Source organism: Myotis brandtii, unplaced genomic scaffold (assembly GCF_000412655.1).
Source record: "Myotis brandtii unplaced genomic scaffold, ASM41265v1 scaffold192, whole genome shotgun sequence".
In the NCBI taxonomy this organism is placed as follows: domain Eukaryota; kingdom Metazoa; phylum Chordata; class Mammalia; order Chiroptera; family Vespertilionidae; genus Myotis; species Myotis brandtii.
In genome coordinates, this window is record NW_005357159.1 from 351278 (window position 1) to 373444 (window position 22167).

At 34.5% G+C, this 22167-nt stretch overlaps 1 protein-coding gene across 1 annotated transcript in view; it reads left to right on the forward strand.

Moving 5' to 3' along the window:
* Positions 1-22167, forward strand: part of TTC29 (tetratricopeptide repeat domain 29) — a 167584-nt gene that overhangs the window by 6550 nt on the left and 138867 nt on the right. The window contains exons 4-5 of the mRNA XM_014538502.1: positions 1681-1764; positions 21779-22002. Of these exons, the coding sequence (XP_014393988.1) occupies positions 1681-1764; positions 21779-22002 (308 nt within the window). The remainder of the gene's footprint in view (positions 1-1680; positions 1765-21778; positions 22003-22167) is intronic.

Genomic DNA, 22167 nt, shown 5'->3' on the forward strand with positions numbered 1-22167 from the left:
AGAACGGTCACTTAGATAGATAGATAGATAGATAGATAGATAGATAGATAGATAGATTGATTCCCATTATATCATAGTTGCTATAAAGCTTTGAAAATACATTTTTTTAAAAAAATGTGTATGGAGAACAAAATGCAGAAGCTTTAGGAATGAATAGTGTCTGGCTTCCAATCCACAAGGTCCTGAATACTGATTTCTGCTTTGGGGGAAGGAAGACACAGTCTTACTACTAGGGAAGATTGGCAGGCACGATTTAGCTCCTAAAATGACCGTGGGGCCTGCAAACACACCATCTAACTGCTGCTGCCAGTGAGGGGCTGCAGAACCTCAGAGTTGTAGCCCAGAAACTGCAGGACAGAGAACTTGATGTATTTTGTCACAATTATGAATATTAACTAATATTGCATTTATAATTGTATTGATGTTTAATAATGCACATACTCTTTATCAATATAAATAATTTGCATATCTTGGTCTGATTATTTTCTTTACATACATGCTTTTCAATTCCTGCCAAGCATAATGATCAAAGACAGTATTATGAGACTACTTTGTTCTGAAAAACATCATACCTCATTTTTAGTATTTCTGGGAAAGACCAAAGCCCCTGGACCAAATAAATACATTTAGCTAGACTACATAAAAAACACTTTTATAATAGCAAATCAAATTTTATTTTCAAATTTTTCAAAAAATAATTTTTATAAATACATAATTCCAGGATATATATTGTTATGGTGGTATAACTGGTTTATTATATTATACAAAGATGCATATGTATATATACTAGTATATATATTTTACTTTTGAGCAATGTGAAATATTAACACAGCCTGAAAAAGATTCTTCTTATTCTTGTTTTTAATTATTGAAATTACATTTCCTTTACAATATGAGTAAAAATATAGCCAATCTCACATCTCCAAAATAAGATGGATTTTCAAAGAAAACTTTTTCTTGTATTTGTATTGAATAAAAACATTTTTTATCCTAACCATTTAAAGCAAAGTTTTGTATCAACATTCTCCATTACTTTCGAATAAAAATAGATAATTGTTCAGTTCCATACTCCTATGCTTATAAACTATTAATAATATGCTTATATTTAAAGGTTCAAGGGAGTGTAAAGAATAAAACACTATACATGTAATATATTTCTCAGTAAAGTGTTCTTAAAATCACTTTGAACTTTTAATAATTATTTGAGTTTTATCTATAACTTAAAAAAACACTCAAGCAGCATTTCAGAGCAAATTTGTTAATGTTTGGAACAAATAAATGTTACACATTTGTATCCAATAGGTAGTCTTAGTTCAAGATTCTGTGCCAAACAGAATATGACTTCATGAAAGTTATACTGTGAAACAGCATGAGTAAAATGGAAGATCTCCTAAATTTTGAGTAAAAAAATTCCATTAATTAAAAAATGCAGATTATTTTAATGTGTTTGGTTTTTATTTGTTTACACACTGGATTTAATATTCTTCCCTGCCTCTTTCATATGAGAAAATGAAAATTTAGAAATTATCAATCAATAACCTTACTCTACAGCTACTACAGAACATTTATTATATATGGTTTTATGCCCTGAATATTTGTGTTCTCCTGGTGGCATTTTATGTTTGGTAGCTTTTCTACTCGATAAGGCAGTGCTTTATTATTTCTTTCCATTTCATTTAGGTCTGAGTTGATCAAAGAAAAAGATGACATAGATCATTATCTGGAGGTGAAGTTAAAAGGATTGTCAAAAGAGGAGGTTGCTGCGTAAGTATAACCTCTTAAAGGCACTTTAATATAAAGTTTGTTTCTTTTGTCTTGATTCCTTATTGAAATTTCAGTTTTCCTGTGCAGTACACCTTTTCATTGGAACTTGACATTTAAAAATTAAAGCTCATATTAAATAGTGATAAGTCATGTCTATTGATCTTACACATATCAAAGTCTTTAATTTTATGGCTCTCAAAATTCTCATATTTACCAAGCTATTATACTGTCACATTTGTAATATTTTAGTTAAATCTGTGCCGTTAATTGCTTATTAACCTCCATTTTAAGGTGTGTTGCCTCCATGTGGGTGAAAAAAAGCTTTAAGAGAAAGATTCATATATCTTTTTTTCCTAGTGGTTAAAAAATAATTCTTACTAATGTGTTTCCTCCCCAACCCAGAACCCACAAAAGATTTAATGAATCATAGTTTATTGGTTAATTTTTAAATAATTCTAAATTGTATGAATTTAGTTTTTAAATAAACAATGTAAACTTTGCCATTTTACCACTAGTTAGAAGCTAATTTATGTTGAGTGTAAAAACAATTTAAAAAATCCATGTAGGTTAGTGATAAATAAATAGAAAAATAGCTAAACAGGTTTATATTTCTTACCTATAGACTTGGTGATTCTGTTATCAGATCTTTAGTTGTAAGCATTGAAAAATCAAATCTTACAAATGCATGTGCATCTTGTAGAATTCATTAAATCATCCAATTAAAATATTTTATGAAGAAATACTTTAAAAATTATATTAGTATTGTCCAGGACTAATGAAAAAGTATTCCTAATGATATTTTTGATATATATTTTTATATAATCTAAAATTCTAAGTTTCTTGATGTATTTCCTTTTATCAGATATTATTTTGCCAATTTGAATATGACAGAAATAGGGAATAGCTCATTCTGTCGGTAGATACTTTATTTTATGGAGTGACAAAATTTTACAGTAGCTGTAAGCACTTCTTCCTTGGAGCTCTACTGACTGCCATATGTAGTATCTGAGACCTTTTGTTAAATGCTCTTCTGGTTGTTAATTTGTTAACTTCCCATGGTAGCCTGTTGGGTAAAATTAAAGGTCAATATTGTCTGATTACGTACTTCTTAAAAGAAAAGTACATATGAGTGACACTTGCATTCTGATTTAAATATAAGAACACCCAAACAGCTGTAAGTGGCTTAAGAATTTGGGCTTTAGTTTGGAATTAAACTTCTTCTTCAATAATTTAACAAGCTGGAAATCCATATATGTAAAATCTGCTAAGCTCTCAGTCGGTATTGAAGAAAACTTTGATCTAAGACAATGCAAAATAGGCTATATTGATGCGTATCCTCTTAATAATATATTTTTTCACTAAAGAGATTACCAGATTGATTTTAAATTCAACAAGTAGCACTGGGTAAATTTCAGTCCTTAATATTGCATTTTTCTTAAAGCTACCCATCTGTCTTTAAAGTATTCAGACCTTCATTAAACAGCACCCTCTCTCATCTTCCAGCTTTAGTGTATTGCCATTCCTTTGGCCTAGAATGTATTTTCCCTTTACCATGTCCTGGCTGACTGTTACTCATTCTCAACTATATTAGGTAACCTTGCTAGCCTAATACCTGTAATGAGACCTACTCTAAGACCTACAATACCCAGAATGCCTCCCATCATGGCACTTACAGCTTTGTATCGATATGGCTACTTTGTGTCCTCTCCTAGACCAGTGATGGCGAACCTATGACACGCATCTCAGAGGTGACACGCAAACTCATTTTTTTGGTTGATTTTTCTTTGTTAAATGGCATTTAAATATGTAAAATAAATATCAAAAATATAAGTCTTTGTTTTACTATGGTTGCAAATATCAAAAAATTTCTATATGTGACACGGCACCAGAGTTAAGTTTAGGGTTTTTCAAAATGCTGACACACCAAGCTCAAAAGGTTCGCCATCACTGGCCTAGACGATCAGCTCCAGGAGGGCTGGAGCCATGGATGCTCACGTGTGTCTTTAGTGCTCGTACCTGTCTCACAGGTTTTGAGCCAGGTACGAGGATATCAATGGGTGGTGAGCATTTGTCCCTTCATCGCCTTGTACATGTGCCCTGTCTAAAATGCCCTCCTCTTTCCCCACTCCTGTGTACTTGCTAAGCTTTTTCTCTTCCAGCCTCAGCCTGCTTCTTGCTCTGTGAGGCCTCCTTTGGCTCCTCCTCACCCACATGCTCGAGTTCAGAGCTCCTGCTTGAACTCTCTTTAGTAACCACTGACAATCATGTTTGCGTGGGGTTTTTCCTTCCTGATTAATGTTTAACAAACTATAGAATGTGACCCATTAGTGGATAGTGGTTATGACCCATCTGTTTGGGGATCATGACCAGCATTTAAAAAAATGAAAGGGAGGAGAGTAGAATAGAGCTTTAGAAAGGCATGCTTTGCACAGAGTAAGGCTAATATTGGGAGGGCGCCCAATGTAATGAAATAGAGTGCGGGTTCTACTACCAGACTCCCCAGACGCCAGCTTCACACTACTAGCACTGGTTGATTTTGGCTGAGCACTTAACCTTCCTGTGTCTCACTTTCCTCATCTGAAAAAAATAGGGATAATAATGATAGGGCCTGGCTCATTCATAGTTATGAGGATTGAGTTGTTATTTATTAAGAGATGGGAACATTTTGAGTAGTATTGGTCTTGAACTTTTGCTTCATAGACATGCATAAAGCAAATACATGTGTACATGTACTGAATGGTAATAGAAAAGTCTTTCTTACTGTGAATTGCCATAGGAAAGGACTCTGCTCTAGACTTAGAGTCCTTTGCAAGCAGGGATTGTTTTTCATTCTCCTTTTAAGACTCTTCTGACTTACACAAAATACCACTTTATTGCTTGCTTACTTTCTTTGTAGGAAGGATTGAAGAAATTTAAAGTTAACGTTTTATATTACACAGCTGTCAGATTATAAATAGAAAATAAAAGGCAAATGAAGGAGAAGTAGGTAAATATGCTTCCCACTAGAGTTAATATAGTTCCCCTGAGGAAACATTAAGTTTCACTCTGAACTCCTGGGCAGACTGGGCAAAAAGGGAGAGGTAATGGACTATGCATTTCTCATTACCTGAGGAAAGGAAACATATCAATTCTTCAAGAGAAACAAGCTTTTCCCTGATAATAAATTCCAAAAGGAAGTTATCACATGACATCATATAAGGAAAATGGAGCAACATATTATAACTTTGCATACCTAATAAATAACAAAATGGATATTTTGCTTGTCATAAATATTATATCTCTTAGATAGGTTTTACTTCAAGCAAGATAGCAATGGGTAAGATATGTTAAATGAATCCTGTAAGCTGGTCTGTTTTAAGTGATCCTTACAATAGCCCTGTGAAGAGCTGACATTGCTGCCAGAGACCAAGGCAGAGAGAGGGTCAGTAATTTGACCAGGGGGATCTAATGTTATAAATAAGCTGAAGCAATAAGATAGGAAAAATGATTCATAGAGAGGAAGGAATGACTAAGCGAGACAGAAAATGGATTAGTCATACATGGGAGATCAGAATTCCAGATTCCTCCGAATTCCCATTAGCACTGTGGCTCTGGAACCTCCCTTCGGGTTTACGTCATGAGGATGCGGTCATTCTGTAATCCTGATTCAGACATCCATAAGCTCCCTTTAAGCTTGTCTGCAACAACCTCTTATCCTACAACCAGAGCAGCCAGAGAAATATATTACTAGACAGGGAATTGTCTTAAAAATTTAGTTTAGTGGGTTTTTTCCCACTGGAAGATCAAGATCAAAATGGATAGCTAAGCACATTTCCTTCCTATATTTGAATTTACAACGTAGATGTACAAAAGATGGTAAAGTCTCAACATAATGAGAAAGAAGAGGAAAAAAAATGAGAGCTTCCAGGATTTCCAGATATGTATTTTAAGAAAGCAGTTGGAATATTACCAAGGATAAAAAGTGACATTTCATAATGATGAAAAGAGGTGGTTTATCAAAAAGACATAATCCTAAATGTTTATGTTCCTAATGACAGACTTCAAAATACATAAAACAAAAAAATGATAGAAAGAAAAGGAGAAACAGATAAGTCCACAATTACAATTAGAGATTCTAACACTGCTCTCTCAATAATTGATAGAAAAATTAATATTATGGAAGACTTGAACAATACCATGGATCAGCTTAATTGACATTTAGAGAACATTCCACAACATCATAACACACACTATTTTCAAATGTACATTGAACATTCACCAAAGGAGATTATATTCTGAGCTATAAAATAAAACAAAAATGAAAGGATTTATATCCTACAAATTATTTTCTCTTACAACAATTAAATCAAGTTATAAATAATAGCAGGAAGATCTCTGGAAAACCCCCCACCCAAAAGAAATTTTTTTTGGAAACTAGACAATATACTTGTAAATAAACCATGGATCAAAGAAAAAAATCACAAGGCAAATTAGAAAATATTTTGAACTGAGTAAAAGAGAAAACATGGTATGGAATACAGCTCAAGTAGTGCTAAAGGGACGTTTATAGCATTAAAATGCTTATATAAGAAAAATAGAAATGTCTAAAATCAGTGTCCTAGGCTTTCATTTTTTAAAAAAATAGAAAAAAATTATTTAAACTTAGCAGAGGAACAGGAATAGTGAAGTGAGAGCAGAAAACAAAAACATTAGAGAAAAATCAATGAAACTAAAAACTAGTTCTCTTAAAATATCAATAAAATTGATTAGCGTCTAGTCAGACTGGTCAAAGAAAAAGGGAGGAGACACAATAAACCCTTTCAGAAATGAAAAGACAAATCAGTATAGATTGTCCTAATATATAAAGAGCCAGGATCCGTCATGACTGAAACATCCAGATGGACGACCAACCACCAGGCTAGGGTGCTGGCCAGCACGGCGGAAGTCAGTCCTGGATCCCAGTGGCCCGCAGCGGGAGCCAGTCCTGGGTCCCAGCGGTTCGTGGCAGAAGCTGGTCCTGGGTCCCGGTGGCCCATGGCACAGCAGCGGGAGGGAGCTATAGGCCCCGGCCGCCTGCAGCACAGCGGTGGCAGGAGGGAGCTGTGGGAATGGAGCCATGCTGCCATTGAACTGGCCTCTGGGGCCCACCCCCCACCCACAGGCTCCAGGGAACTGGCATCTTGGTCCCTACCCCTGGCCCTCAGGCTCCAGAAACTGGAGCCATGCTGAGATTGGACTGGCCTTTTGGTCCCTCCCCCCTCCCACAGGCTCTGGGGAACTGGAGCCATGCTGCGATCGGACTGGCCTCTTGGTCCTTACCTCCCCCAGCCCACAGGCCCAGGGAACCAGAGCCATGCTGTGATGGGACTGGACCCTACCCGAGGGGTTCCAGATTGTGAGCGTGCAGGCTGGGCTGAGAGACCCCCCCCTGAGTGCACGAATTTTTGTGCACTAGGCCTCTAGTACAAATATAAGAATGCTACTTAGGGAAAAAGCATTATGCTGATAAACAACTTATATGGAATGGCTAAATTTCTTGAAAGACACTGCCAAGTTGGCTTAAGTAGAAATAAATAAAACAGAAGGTTTATCTCCCTTAAAGACATTGAATTAGTCATTTAAAACCTCATAAAGAAAATTCCATGTCCATATGGCTTCGCTGGTGCATTCTACCTAACTTGTGAGGAGGAAATAAGGCCAATTTGGCTCATATTCTTCAAGAAAATAGAAAAGGAGGAAACACTTCTGAACTTCTCCCAGACTGGAATTACCCTGATACCAGAATGAGGAAGAGCCAGTTCATAAAAGGAAAACTATAGGATAATATCTCTCATGAACAATGATGCAAAAAATCTTAAAGAAAAAAATTCAAAATGAAACTAAATAAATAGAAAAACCTCTGCTTCAAGAAGCCTCAATCTTATGTAAACAAAAAATATTACACGAAGTGTATGTTCTTCCAAAGTAATACATTAAAAGGTCTTTTTCTGGACACAAAGTGCATTATGTACACTATCTGTACTTTGCTTTTTGTATTAATATATTTTGAAGGTCACTACAAAAAAATCTTAAAGTATAGTAACAGTTGGCCTGAGTTCCTGCCAGGGAGGCTGTGCACCATGCAAAGTCCTTTTCATTTGGCCTTGGTGCAAGGAATACCCAGCCTTGCTCTCCTGACCCACACTCCTCAGAAGGAAGCCTACAAACAGAGGGAGTGCAAGCATGCTTACCTGTGTTAAGAAACCTAGAACTTCACCATGGCTGGGGTGGCTCCGTTGGTTGAGCATTGGTTCCCATGAACAGAGAGGACACCAGTTTGATTCCTGGTTTTAGGTTTGATCCCCAGTAGGGAGCCTGCAGGAGGCAGCCAATAGATGTTTCTCACATCCAGTGTCACACTCTTTCTCTCTCTCTAAAATATCAATAAAAACATATCTTTTTTTAAAAAAGAAACCTAGAACTTCATTATCATAAACAAACAAATATACTCTGATATTTGAGAATATAACACAATACAAAAGAAAGAAAAGGTGAACAAAAGAATACTCAGCCTGAGCTGAAACAAAGTTTCTATAGGGAAAGGAGACCTTTTAAAGATTTCCAGATTGTTTTTTACAGACATTGTAGAAAATCTTGTAAGATGTACCTGATGCTATGAAAGACTTTAAAGAAATGGAATTTTTTTTATTGTACAAAGATTTGTCTTTTTATATAACCAGTTATTTTGTTTTATGGGCCAACTTTTTGGTTTGTGTTTATTCATTATGGATTTACCTTTAATATTGTCTTCCCTGTACTTTATTTGACTTCATGTCATTGGTTATTTTCTTAGGATTTCTTTTCTAGCATCCTGAGTTGAAAGCTAGCTTCTTCACTTGTCCAAGTTGTTCTTGTTTTCTAGCAAATACATTTAAATTATAAATTTCCTTTTGAGTACCATGATGACTTCCTCCCCCAGGACCTGATATTTAGCTTTTATTCTCTCACTTCTAAATCTATGAAAATTTCCAAGATGGTTTCCTCTTTAAGCAATGAATAATTTAGAAATATATTTGTAAATTTCCAGGTGAATAATTTTTTCTCATCTTTTTTTTTTTAATGAGAGGATTCAGGATTGTGAAGTGAATTTATTTTTGTGCTCAGTAAATGAACCCTATATGATATCAGTTAATGAAATTTCTAGTGTGTCCAGTACATGGTCGATTTTTATAAATATTTCTTGTCCTTTTGAAAAATATGTATTTTCAATTTATTTGGTAGACAATTCTATCAGAATCTAATAATTAGATTGAGCCTGTTATTTTAGTCAAGCTCAACAGTTGTTATTCAAAACTTTCTTTGAAATATATATTTTTTCCTCACCCACAGATATACTTTTTATTGATTTTTAGAGAAAGGAAAGGAGAGAAATATAGAGAAACATCTATGTGAACCCTCCACCTTTCAGTGCATGGGACGATGCTCCAACCAACTGAGTCACACTGGCCAGGGCTATATAAAACTTTTTAACCTCTACTTTATTTGTAATCTTCGGGGGTGGGGAGAGGCATTAAAATAAATTTCTCCTTTTTCTGAAATGTTTATAAATCTTGAGTCTATGTTATTAGATGTATTGTTTCCTAATTGCTATATTTTTCAGAAAATTAATCTACTTATGAATCACTGATATGTGTATGCCCTTTAATTTTTTTATGACTTCTTTTTTGCTTTATGTTAATCAAGGTATACAAGCTCTCTTTTTGTTGGCATTTTCACTATTATATGAAAATACAGAAGAAACAAATGACATGTTCTCTGTCTCAAGGAAGTTTTAATCCCTAATATATCTATTTTTACTATTTCCTAAACATTTGAATTCAAAGCTCTTTTATTTTCTCACCTCACAAATACTTCCTTTAGTTCTTCAATATTCTTATTCGAATACATATTTGATTTTATATACCTTATGCTCTCAGTTATAAGTAAGAATTTTCTGAATGTTTGAGCTAGCTATAATAAAATTAATACAACATTCAGGAAAAGAAGATATTATTTGCAAGTATTGTCTAACCAAAGCTTCAAAAATGATTGATTGATTTTTTGGTTTTATTAATTTAGTTTTTACTAAATGGAAAACAAAATGTATGTTCTGGAAGTTTGATCACTATGTACACATGGCCTGTGAGGAATCCTGGCCCAGCTCTTCCTATGTGCAGTACAGCCCTCCTTTGTTATGGTAATTAAAGAGCAGACAATACGAAAGGTTTCTTCACAAAGCTTACAATTTGGTAGTTATCTTTTAAGCATTCAAGTTTGAACGGGGAAAAATGTATGCTTAAAGTATCTTTGATACGGGGAAAATTAAAATATGTTTCGTGAAAAGATGAGTATTCCACAATAGAAACTTAAAAACTCAAATAAATGAGGTCACCTGCTGCCCTAAAATAACCAGAACTTGACATTTCTCTTCAGTTAAATTTACTGCAGATTTCTTATCCAAGAAATAGAAAAGGACAGAGCTGGAATGAGCCTAAAAATTATTTGATTTAGTTTTTAATTTATTTTATCCAAAAAAGTCAAAAGAGTGTAGTTAACAGAATACCAATGGGTAGTTTGTAATGATCAGTTTATAAAGATATTTTTTTTCTTATGACAGAAGAAATGTCATAATGAAGAACTGTAACTGCAGTTTTGTTACTTACTCTTACACTATGGTTCATTATGTTGCTGAATAGAGCATGAATAGTATTTTGTTTTCATTTTTAATTTACATGACTTTTCCCTTTGAATTTAAACCGGTATTGTTTTTCTTAGGTACTTCTCATGTTTGTAGCCCATGCACGCTATTTTTTGCCATTATTTAAGTATTATAGTATTATAATATTGTAAGGAAATATGTTTGAAAGGAGCAAAATTAAAATGTATGTGATAAAGTTATAGGTGTAAAGAATTGATCAGTTTACTTTTTCCAAAGAAACCTCTTCATACAGTTGTTTAATGTGAAAGGCTTTTCTTGAGAAGGTTAAGAAAGTTCTAATCAACTTTTGTACATTATGTAGAACTTCATTTTCTAAACTCTGCAAAAGAAAGTTTCATATTTAATGGGAAATCATGAATTATTCCATTTATTATCTACTTCCTCCTTTCAAAGACACGATCTGGATAAAAGGCGGGGTGAATAATTTCAAAAAAATACAATACATTTTTAATGGGAAGGTGCAAACTACAGATTCTCATGACTATTAGCAAGTGTAGAGGAAACAGAATTTTACTTGCAAAACTCGTCAAACTCTTGAAAATATAAAATGTATGACATACTTTAGTAAAAAAAGAGCACAGTGAGCTGAAGTTTTCTTTTTAATGCAACTTGTTGTTTTTACTAAGTTTTAACTTTATATTCTCCAGCCTTACATTTTTATTAAAAGTTTGATGTTTCACTCAATTTATATGGAAACTTGATAGTTCTTTTATTTATAAAGATATGTAGATGAAGAACTGAAAGAAAAATTTAAATATCATTTGAGATGAATTGTTTTAAGAGATTTCAAAAAATTTGGAAAGCAATCACAGAATTATGTTTTAAAAAACAGTGATATATTATATGGAGTTTTATATTAATTAAAAATTATAAATAGTAATTTAAACAAAAATATGGGAGTGATGAGCTAATGTAATCATGTTTACATGTGTGTGAAGTCCATTGTTCATAGTGATGTAGTATGAAGCTTATATTTTGTTTTTCTCCTTTTTTATGGTTCATTTTCATTGTATTAGGATGCAGAACATAACAGAATTGTTATTCAGATTTTTTAATAATTATAACTCAATCCAAAAACTAAGGTTATTTTCAAGCTTTATTTTTTAGCTTATGTTTAATTGGTTAAGTAACAATATAACCAATTTAATACAATTGTTATATAACTGTTTTCCTATAGTGGAAAGTCATAGTGTAAATTTAAAAAGCAGCAACACCAACAACAATACTAGTAAATACGGTTGCCTCATTTAGCCAAAGTTGTCTGGACTCAATTGAGGTACTTCTGGCTTGAAAATACTTTCACTGAAAATTCTTTTTAAACAATGACATTCATTTTATACCTTTCCATGGATGATCTGTGTCTTAAAACATCTTTTGTAAAAAAAAAAATTAACTTCTCCAGGGAGTTTGCAAGTAATAAGAGTATTTATAAAGATTTTATTTGTAATTAACCTCATACAGAGTATTCTTCCAGTGCTTTTTCACTAAATTTCTAAAGAAAAACTTTTTAAAAATGTGGTTAAGTTTAGTAAAGATGTTTCAGTAACGAAAACATGTGGAAGCCGTGGGTAGATATTTTGGTAATACTTTATATTGACTGATGAATAGTTTATTCATTTCTGATTGATTACAATCGCTGTACTTCAAATATTTGATTGAATGGGAATCACTTGAGTAAATCATTTTCAACAGGGTATGTACCTAAAAAAATGCCTTTATGTTAGGAGAATTATTTAAAGCTATTAAAAGGATTGTAGTCTGTCTACTAAATAACCATGGCTTTCCTGTGATACCAGGTAACAACCACCAGCTAAATTTCTATTAGATTGATTAACATTTATTATCTCACAAATAGTACTGCCTTTTTGCTAAATATCAGTTTAACATATTGAATCTGTCTTTGTTTCATTCTACATGAATATCTTGTATATTCTAAAATAAATCACCCATATTGAAGTGAATTCTTATTGTGCTATTGAGAGAATTCTTTGCTGATCAAAGTTTTTAATATTTTATTTTTGTTGAAATACTTATATTAGTAACAGTCCAATTTACAAAATACTATGAGCTAAACTTCCTTAGTTATTATTGTTGTTATTTTTATTATTAGATTTTTTAAAAACGAATTAAAGGTTGATTTGGATTAAATAGTGTTTTTCAAATAGCATTTTTCAGTTGGTATATATACTTTTAAAATGTTGAAAGTCTGACTGCTTTCTAACTTTGATTATCAAGAGATATAAATATGTATTTTCAAAAAATATAAAGCAAAATGTATATGTAACAATTTCCTCTAAAGACTCAAATTAGTAAACTTCTAATTGTTTAGAAAAATCACAAAACCTCTTATGGGGTGGATTTTATTTATTTATTTTTAAGTTATCAATAAATCCAGCTATCTAAAATAAATCTTAATCTAAACTGAAACCAAAATCCTGCTGTATTACCTGTTATTAATGTTCTGATTGCTGATAACATTTTTATGTTGATTAGTTTTTTCAGTTGATTATTTATTTGGACAGTGATTCTAATAAATTTTCAGGAGCAGTATAAACTAATATATGCATTAGTGGTGTTTCGCTTTTATTATTTATTTTGGAATGAAGCTAAAATGTTATATATGTCAATCTTTATTAGGAGGATGTTTAGATTAAATTATAGCAGTATATGAAGTATATTATGATAAGAAAATATTAAAATTTCACAAAGAAAATCAAGATTATTATAATGGCTATGATGTTAAAACTCCTATTATATGATTAATCATAGCTCCAATAATATCAGTATGAGTTACTTTGTTTATTAAAAAAATTAAGCTTCAGTGATCATATTATGTTCATTATATGTTCATTTTTCTTTAAGGATGTTCTGCTAAAATGTTTAGGAGAAATTAATAGCAATGTTCATTTTAATGATTAAATCTAATTGTAATGACTAATTATTGGAAAGGATAGATTCTTTGGTTCCAAGTATAACAAATTCTATTTTTTGAGATATTAACTTCTAAATAGTTAAGTAATATAGAAAATAAGCAGTTATCAGGTTATTTATGACTTGTGGATATACTGAGATGCAAAGTGTCTTTGTTTTAGAGAAATCATAATTTTAAAAGGGGTTTTATATATATTTAATTTGGATTAACAAAATGCCTCACTAAGTGTGTGAATGTTCATCTCTAAAATATATTTCTAGTTTTTCCAAACATGAGAATTGAATGGTTTGAAAACTTCATCTGTGAGATGCCATCTGCCCTATTTACATTTTTAAGAGTTGAGTATTTGTTAACTGATCTCATAGACAGTTACATGTTTTGCTGTTACCAGATGGATGAGATAGAATACCATGCATAACTTTACATTTATCTTCTTTGAGTGCCACCTTATTTGCATATCAATTAAAATAATATCTGTATTAAGATGGATAATGAAAGTTATCAAATTTACATGAAGTGACTGCAGTTTGCTGAATTTCCAGTAGATGCCCCCAGAGACCAGTCAACTCATTGGAAATCCTTTAAATTTGAAAAGAGATTTTTTTATATTGAAACTTTTTTTTCTTGCTATATTTTGAAGTACCTGGAAAATAATTAAAGGTCATAAAAAGCTCAACTTTCCAATAGTTATTACACAAAAATATGTATGCGTGATGGTAGTGTGATTCTTAATCAGCATTAATCAACACTATTACTAATCATTGTTAAAAAACAAATGTGTAAAATTAAGAAAAATGCTTTCAGTTTTCATTGTGATATCATTCTATATGCTTTTAAAGTTAAGTCATTTCAAACGTTGCTAATTTTTTTTTCTTTCTTATTTCTCTTAATATGCTGAAAAATGCTGTATCTTTGCTTTAGCTTTTTTGGAGGAATTGTCCTTTTCATGAAACACTATAAAACATAACCAAATAATTTATGTGATTGTTATCAGTGTGTGTGTGTGTGTGTGTGTGTGTGTGTGTGTGTGTGTAAAATATATTTTCCCCGTTCTAATTATATGTAATATCTACCCACACTGAAAAGTATGGCTAAGAATAGTGACTCACTTTATTCCATGGAAATTATATTAACTGAAGCTATTTAAGTATTAATTTAAGAGTCAATGTAATTATCCCGTAGGTGATTCCAATAACATTTATCCCTACAATATGAATGTAAGACTCTTATAACTGACACAAAGATAACCCACTAGTGACTTATAAATATTAATTTAATGGAATAAAAGTATTATCCTGACTTTTGATTAGATATTACATATCTTTTGAGTTTATCTTTGTCAGATTAAATAAAAATTTTATGATCTTTTTTAAAGTATGGTTTTTTTATTGAATTGCTTTTGAAATATTTTACTGAATGTGAAGTTTCACCTTGATACAGTATTTCAGTTTATAGTATAAAGAAAATATGTTAAATCTATTAATTCTATAATAGAATAGTTGATAATGCATTTTGATTTTGAAAGTCTGTAAGTAAGAGAGAATAAAATAAGCTGTCATATCTACTCATTCCATTCATTCATGTGTTCATTTTTGTAGAAGTGTGTGCTTTTCATCCTTTTATGTGTTTGTCTCTTTCGGTGTTTTCCCTGTTAGACTTTACACCCTTGAGTGGGGATCACATTATTCAACTGGCTTTGCATGGATGCGGTTGGTTGTCTGCTCCCTCGTTTTAAGGACAGGGATTCTCTGGGAGAGTCACAGAATGATGCCTGTCATCGCCCCCAATTCAGCAGGGATCCAAACAACAAATTGAAATTACATTGTAACTGTTCGGTTATGTCAAATTCCTAAACAATCAATGCAAATAAACAGAAAATTGTGCAGAAGGAGGAGGAGAAGAAATATCAACAATATTTGATATAGTAGGCAGCAATGTGGTAAAGTAAAAAAAATTCAAGATTTCCAGTCTGAGAAACCTGGGTGCGAATTCCAACTCTGTCTCTATTAGTTTGTATTGCTTTGGCCGCAGTGATGGTGAACCTTTTGAGCGTGGCGTGTCAGCATTTTGAAAAACCCTAACTTAACTCTGGTGCCGTGTCACATATAGAAATTTTTTGATATTTGCAACCATAGTAAAACAAAGATTTATATTTTTGATATTTATTTTATATATTTAAATGCCATTTAACAAAGAAAAATCAACCAAAAAAACGGGTTCGCATGTCACCTGTGACACGCGTGTCATAGGTTCGCCATCACTGGCTTTGGGCAAGTCACAACCTCAGGTTGTTGTTGTTGTTGTTGTTTTTGTTTCTACCTGTAAAAATGGAAGTAGTACTTTGTAGAGTTCCTGTGTGAGTTAGAAATAATGTCCACACAGTGTCTGACACACTTAGGTGCTCTATAAATGGTAGCTATTCAAAAATGGTTTCAGGCAGAGTTTAAAAATGATATAATATCTCCATGGCCTTTTAACAGAAAGCTCCCCATTCCCTAGCGTCTCCACACATTCAGCTGCTGTGGAGGTATTCGAGATTGCTCAGTTTTACTTTCTGCCAGTTTACAGAACTTTTTAATTTTAGAATTTTTTAGGGAAATTTTGATGTAAATTCAGAATATTTACATATAATCTCTATTGAATAATGTCTTTGACTAGTAGTAATATAGTCCATGTTAAATGCATGGCTGCTTAATTCTTTAAATCCATTCTTCCCCAGGGCACCCCTTAGCCTAGGGCAGCCTCAGGTATCTGCAGTGGCAAAGATCTTCCTTAGGCCAGTGATCCATAGATGTCCAGCACACCCACGACTGTCACAACTTCTGCTCCCATGGATGGTCTGCTTTCTGTCAGGACAACTCTTCCCAAATTCCACACGATCAAATCTCCCCATAAGTTTTTCCAGAATTCTCAATTTTCAGTACAGTGACTTCAGGTCAAGGAAATTTTTCTTCTCCTGATATTTAGAAAGGATATATTTTAATTTAAACTAATATTTGTTTTAATATGTAAATGAAACCAGAGACCAATCACTTCATGTCCAAGTGAAATAAATAATGAATTTGCATTCCATTTATATTTATATTTGTATTTTTTAAAAATTCCTTTCCATAAAGTGAGTGAACCTTGGCTGTGGTTGTCTGCTATGAAATATAAAACCTGAGAAGTCCAAATATAATATAATGGTGGAAATTAACATATATTTTTATGTTCAGATACCCAGCCAGTTTGTTGTAATAAATGAAAAATTTTGCAGGTAAAAGAAATTATTTACATTAAGTATCTATAATAATAAAAGCATAATATGCTAATTAGACCAGACGTCCTTCCGGACGTGATTCTGGACGTCCTTCCGGAAGAAGCCAGGGCTGGAGGGAAGCCCGGGTCCCGGGTGCCAGAGGGAAGCCGGTGCCAGCAGGCAGGGGAAGGAAAGCCTACTTTTGCATGAATTTTGTGCATCTGGCCTCTAGTAAAGAATAAATAAGAACCTATTTAGCAAATCACTATAATTGCTCTTTTTTGCTCTCAAATATTAGTAATAAGACTTAAAGAATGACACATATACGTGTGTATACACACACACATATAAAATAGAGATATTAGAATAGTAACATGTATTCTGAAATACTATTCTATTTGAAATGTCTTTTGCAAAGAGTGGTCTATTTTAAAAATGTACTTGAAATTTTAAAAATTGCTTTTAGTTACATGTTGTGGATATTTTGAGGTTGAAAGATGTCTTGGAAACAAGTTTAGTCCAGTCCCTTCTGAATCAGTTCCGTGTTCTTTGGTCAGAGTCAGCAGAAACTGATTCTGACTAAATAAAGTGGAAATTATTTTGTGGGCAGGATATTGGGTAACTTGCTGAATTTAGGGGGGAACTGGCTCCAAAGAAAAGAGCAAGACCTGGCACCCTTGAATCTTGAATGGGTCTAGGTAGCAAGACCTACTTGAGACTCCCGTCGGGATGTTGCTGCCAGGTGGTTTGAGCTCCAACAACCTTCTACACTTTTGTGTTTCTTACCTCAACTTTCAAAATCCTGGGAGAAGGGGCAGTGGCTTAATTGGCGTCACTGACCCACCTGTGCCCAGGGAGTCTTTGAAATCAGGTCCAACCGAGAGGACACACAACGTGGGACCGGCTGTTTCCAAAGTACTTTGCATTCTGGGAGGACCCAGTCCAACCCAGGCAGCCTCGCCTTCCAGGGCAGGGAAATGGACCAAAGGGTGCTTTTCTGCATCTCTGTCCCAGGTGAGATTAGAACCAGGATGGCCTCCTCTAGTGTTTATTTTTATTGTTTAAAATGAATAGTCTAATTTTGGTTCATTTAGACTATTCTTCATTTCTGCTCCAGAATGCGCTCCTCACTCACAGGAAAACATGCTGGCAGCTCAGGCATCGACCTACATTTAGTGCCAGTGCTTGTTTGAAGCCTGGTTGGATTTCCAGTCCCTTGTCCTCTCAGACCTCCTATGCCACCCCAAAACTCTCATTTGGGGTTCCCCTTGGGTATCCTTTTAGGCTCCTCAATCTCAAGTTATCTGAATCCAAATTCATTATCTTTCCCCAAAACTGTTCATCCTTTTGTGTTCCCCTCTTCAGCAAATTAGCAATTACCCCCTCCAAAACCTGATGTCATCCTAGCTCCTCTTGTTCCATCACCCCCACATTCACTCATGAATCAAGTAATCAATATTTTTCTCTCCTAACTATGTGTTGAATCCACCTGGTTCTATTTATCTCTCTCAGTTCCCTCAGTTCCATTGTATGACATTCAGATTAAACTGGGCAGCCGGCCCAGCTTTATCCGGCATCCCTGAGCGCCGGGGTTTGTCAGCGTTCACTTCCAGATCTTGATCTAGGACCTGTGATAGACACTGACTTTGCCTATCTGCATCCATTTCTCCCTTCTTCTTTGCCAGCATAACTGCAGTTTCGTTTAGGGTAGCAAGGTGTCCTAGAACAGGCAGCACCTTTGTTTTTCTAGTCTCCTTATAGCAAGGATGGCCGTGGGACAGGGTTCTGACCAGTGGAACCAAAGTGGACATCTGTTAGTAGTTGCAGAACTGTTTCTCTTTTCCCCAATAATAGGGAAAGACACTGTTGGTGCCATCCCATCCTCTCCTTTTTTGTGGCCTTGAAGGTGGAAATGATGATCGGGAGCTGGAGAAGCCCTCCAGTGACCAGCAGGGGACAAGCATGAAGGAAAGGTTAAAATAAGGTTCAAGGCCTGAGCCTTGAACTTGCCAGCCACTGCACCAAGGCCAGTAGCAGCCTACCTTTAGGCATCCTGTTCTGTGAGAAATATAAACCTCTCATTTTGAAGGCAATGTGAGGCCAGTTTTCTCTTTCTTGTAGTCGAATGTTTCCCTAACCTGTGGGGTTCTATACAGATGTCCATCTCTGATGCACGCGATCCATTCTTTTCCATCAGCTCTGGAAATATACTGACCTGACTCACTCCATCCCTCCTCAGTGCTTCTTATTCTCAGAGTCGTAGCTGTGTCCTCCTTCTGTCCCCAGTGGGCGGTCCACACAACAGCCTTTAGCACTCATCCCCTTCCTATGGCATTGTGGGGAGGGGAGGAGAGAGGACATGGGCTTTCACAGCATCCCGTTGCTGCTTCTCCATACTCTCTCATGACTAGAAAGCAGGAACTCAAATGTTATTTCCTCCTGCCATGTAGGTATGGCATATATTAATATGTACACTTCACAGATGACAAGAAATGAGGTTGAGGGGGATTTCATAGACCTGGGTGTTCTGACCCAGACTTTGGGTGTTTTGACTAATTCTAGTCTATTTCCACTCCACACTGAAATTTTTATTGCAAGTAGTATCACATCAAATCAGTTGTTCTAAATATTTTTCTTCTATTTATTAAAAAAGAGGAGTGTACTAACCAGTTTGGCTCAAAGGATAGAGCGTCAGCCTGCAGACTGAAGGGTCCCAGGTTCAATTCCAGTCAAGGGCATGTACCTTGGTTGCAGGCACATCCCCAGTAGGGGGTGTGCAGGGGGCAGCTGATCGATGTTTCTCTCTCATCAATGTTTCTAGCTCTCTATCCCTCTCCCTTTCTGTCTCTGTAAAAAATCAATAAAATATATAACAAATAAATAAATAAATAAAAAGAGGAGTGCGAAATAGTTAATGTAAATCTATATCATTTGGTCTCTAAATTCTTGTTTAGTGAAATAATAGCCACCCTATTTCCTGCATGGCAATTTGCATCTGGAATTATTTATTATTTGATGGCTTATTTGTTGATTGTTTTCTCCCATGAGAATACAAACTTGCCCCAGGGCATTGAACCTAATTGGTCTAGAATAGTGCTTGGTGCTTAACAGGAAACTCAATAGCTATTTTTTGAATAAATAAATAGAATATTTACTTGTCACTTTATCTCCTTGCATATGATTTATTATTAAGTTAGTAGTGAAATATTGATCTAACAAATTATAATGTAATCTTAACATGAGTAATTCAAAAATATATTTAGTAATACATTTCAATAAACATATTCTTCATGAATGAATGAGCCTCCATAACATACAGTGAAACCATTTACTCTAGACTGCATGCTTTGATATTAAAATATTTCACTTTTTTTTGTTTTGCTCAGGTTATTGGTTGTTTTGTTTTGGTAAAAGTCTAGTATATCAAATATTTTTGGATGTCATCAATTGCCATGGTCTGGAATGTTTGGTGCCCCAAATTCATATGTTGAAATCCTAATCCCTAAAAGTGGTAGTAAATAGGGGCTTTGCAGTAGGGGGTGTGCAGGGGGCAGCTGATCGATGTTTCTCTCTCATCAATGTTTCTAGCTCTCTATCCCTCTCCCTTTCTGTCTCTGTAAAAAATCAATAAAATATATAACAAATAAATAAATAAATAAAAAGAGGAGTGCGAAATAGTTAATGTAAATCTATATCATTTGGTCTCTAAATTCTTGTTTAGTGAAATAATAGCCACCCTATTTCCTGCATGGCAATTTGCATCTGGAATTATTTATTATTTGATGGCTTATTTGTTGATTGTTTTCTCCCATGAGAATACAAACTTGCCCCAGGGCATTGAACCTAATTGGTCTAGAATAGTGCTTGGTGCTTAACAGGAAACTCAATAGCTATTTTTTGAATAAATAAATAGAATATTTACTTGTCACTTTATCTCCTTGCATATGATTTATTATTAAGTTAGTAGTGAAATATTGATCTAACAAATTATAATGTAATCTTAACATGAGTAATTCAAAAATATATTTAGTAATACATTTCAATAAACATATTCTTCATGAATGAATGAGCCTCCATAACATACAGTGAAACCATTTACTCTAGACTGCATGCTTTGATATTAAAATATTTCACTTTTTTTTGTTTTGCTCAGGTTATTGGTTGTTTTGTTTTGGTAAAAGTCTAGTATATCAAATATTTTTGGATGTCATCAATTGCCATGGTCTGGAATGTTTGGTGCCCCAAATTCATATGTTGAAATCCTAATCCCTAAAAGTGGTAGTAAATAGGGGCTTTGGGAAGTGCTCAGGTCATGGGTAGATCCCTCCTGAATGGGATTAGTACCTGATAAAAGAGGCTCCAGAGCAGCGGTTCTCAACCTGTGGGTCAAGACCCCTTTGGGGGTCGAACGACCCTTTCACAGGGGTTGCCTAAGACCATCGGAAAACACATATATAATTACATATTGTTTTTGTGATTAATCACTATGCTTTAATTATGTTCAATTTGTAACAATGAAAATACATTCTGCATATCAGATATTTACATTATGATTCATAACAGTAGCAAAATTACAGTTATGAAGTAGCAACGAAAATAATTTTATGGTTGGGAGGGTCACCACATGAGGAACCGTATTAAAGGGTGGCGGCATTAGGAAGGTTGAGAACCACTGCTCCAGAGAGAACCCTAGCCCCTTCCACTATGTGAGGGCACAACACAGCTAGAAGGCACCAGCACAAACCACACTGACGCCTTGATCTCGAACTTCTAGCCTCCAGAACTGTGAGCGATAAATTTCTTTTGTAGATAAGCTATTCAGTAATATTTTGTTACAGCAGCTCAGACAGACTAAGACATCAGTCAACTACCTAGCTTGTTTGTCCATATCAAAGGGAGCTCAGCTTTAGAATTGATATATTTATAATGTAATTTTATTAAAACTACTGAGTTTAGATAGCTCCTGGCATCTTTCATTAAACTGAAGTTCTTCAGTGGTTAGTTTTCAGTGCTTTCACGAAGGAAAAAAAGGCAGCATGATTCAGCCTTTCATTATTATAGGATACGAACACTGCACAAACTTCAAGAATGAAAATAACATTTTAAGTGTTCTGATTCTCGCTCCCAGTTACCGGAACACATACAAGAAGAACATCTGTGTGGACATGCTGCGAGATGGCTATCACAAGTCCTTCACTGAGCTCTTCACCCTGATGGAGAAGTGGGAAGCCCTGAGGGAGGCTGCGAGGGTCAGGTCCGTCTTCTGGTTGCAGAAACCCCTGGAGGAGCAGCCTGATAAGCTGGATCACTTCTACTACTACCTGACCAGGGCTGAGGTGGCTGAAAGGAAAAGTAAGTGCAGGGAGGATTACAAATTGGTTCTTGTATACTGATATACCTTGATGCAGAGAGGAGAGATAAACCAAAGAACTTATATACTTACTAGAGGCCCGGTGCACAAATTTGTGCACTAGTAGGGTTCTTCGGCCTGGCTGGTGATCGGGGCTGATTGAGGCC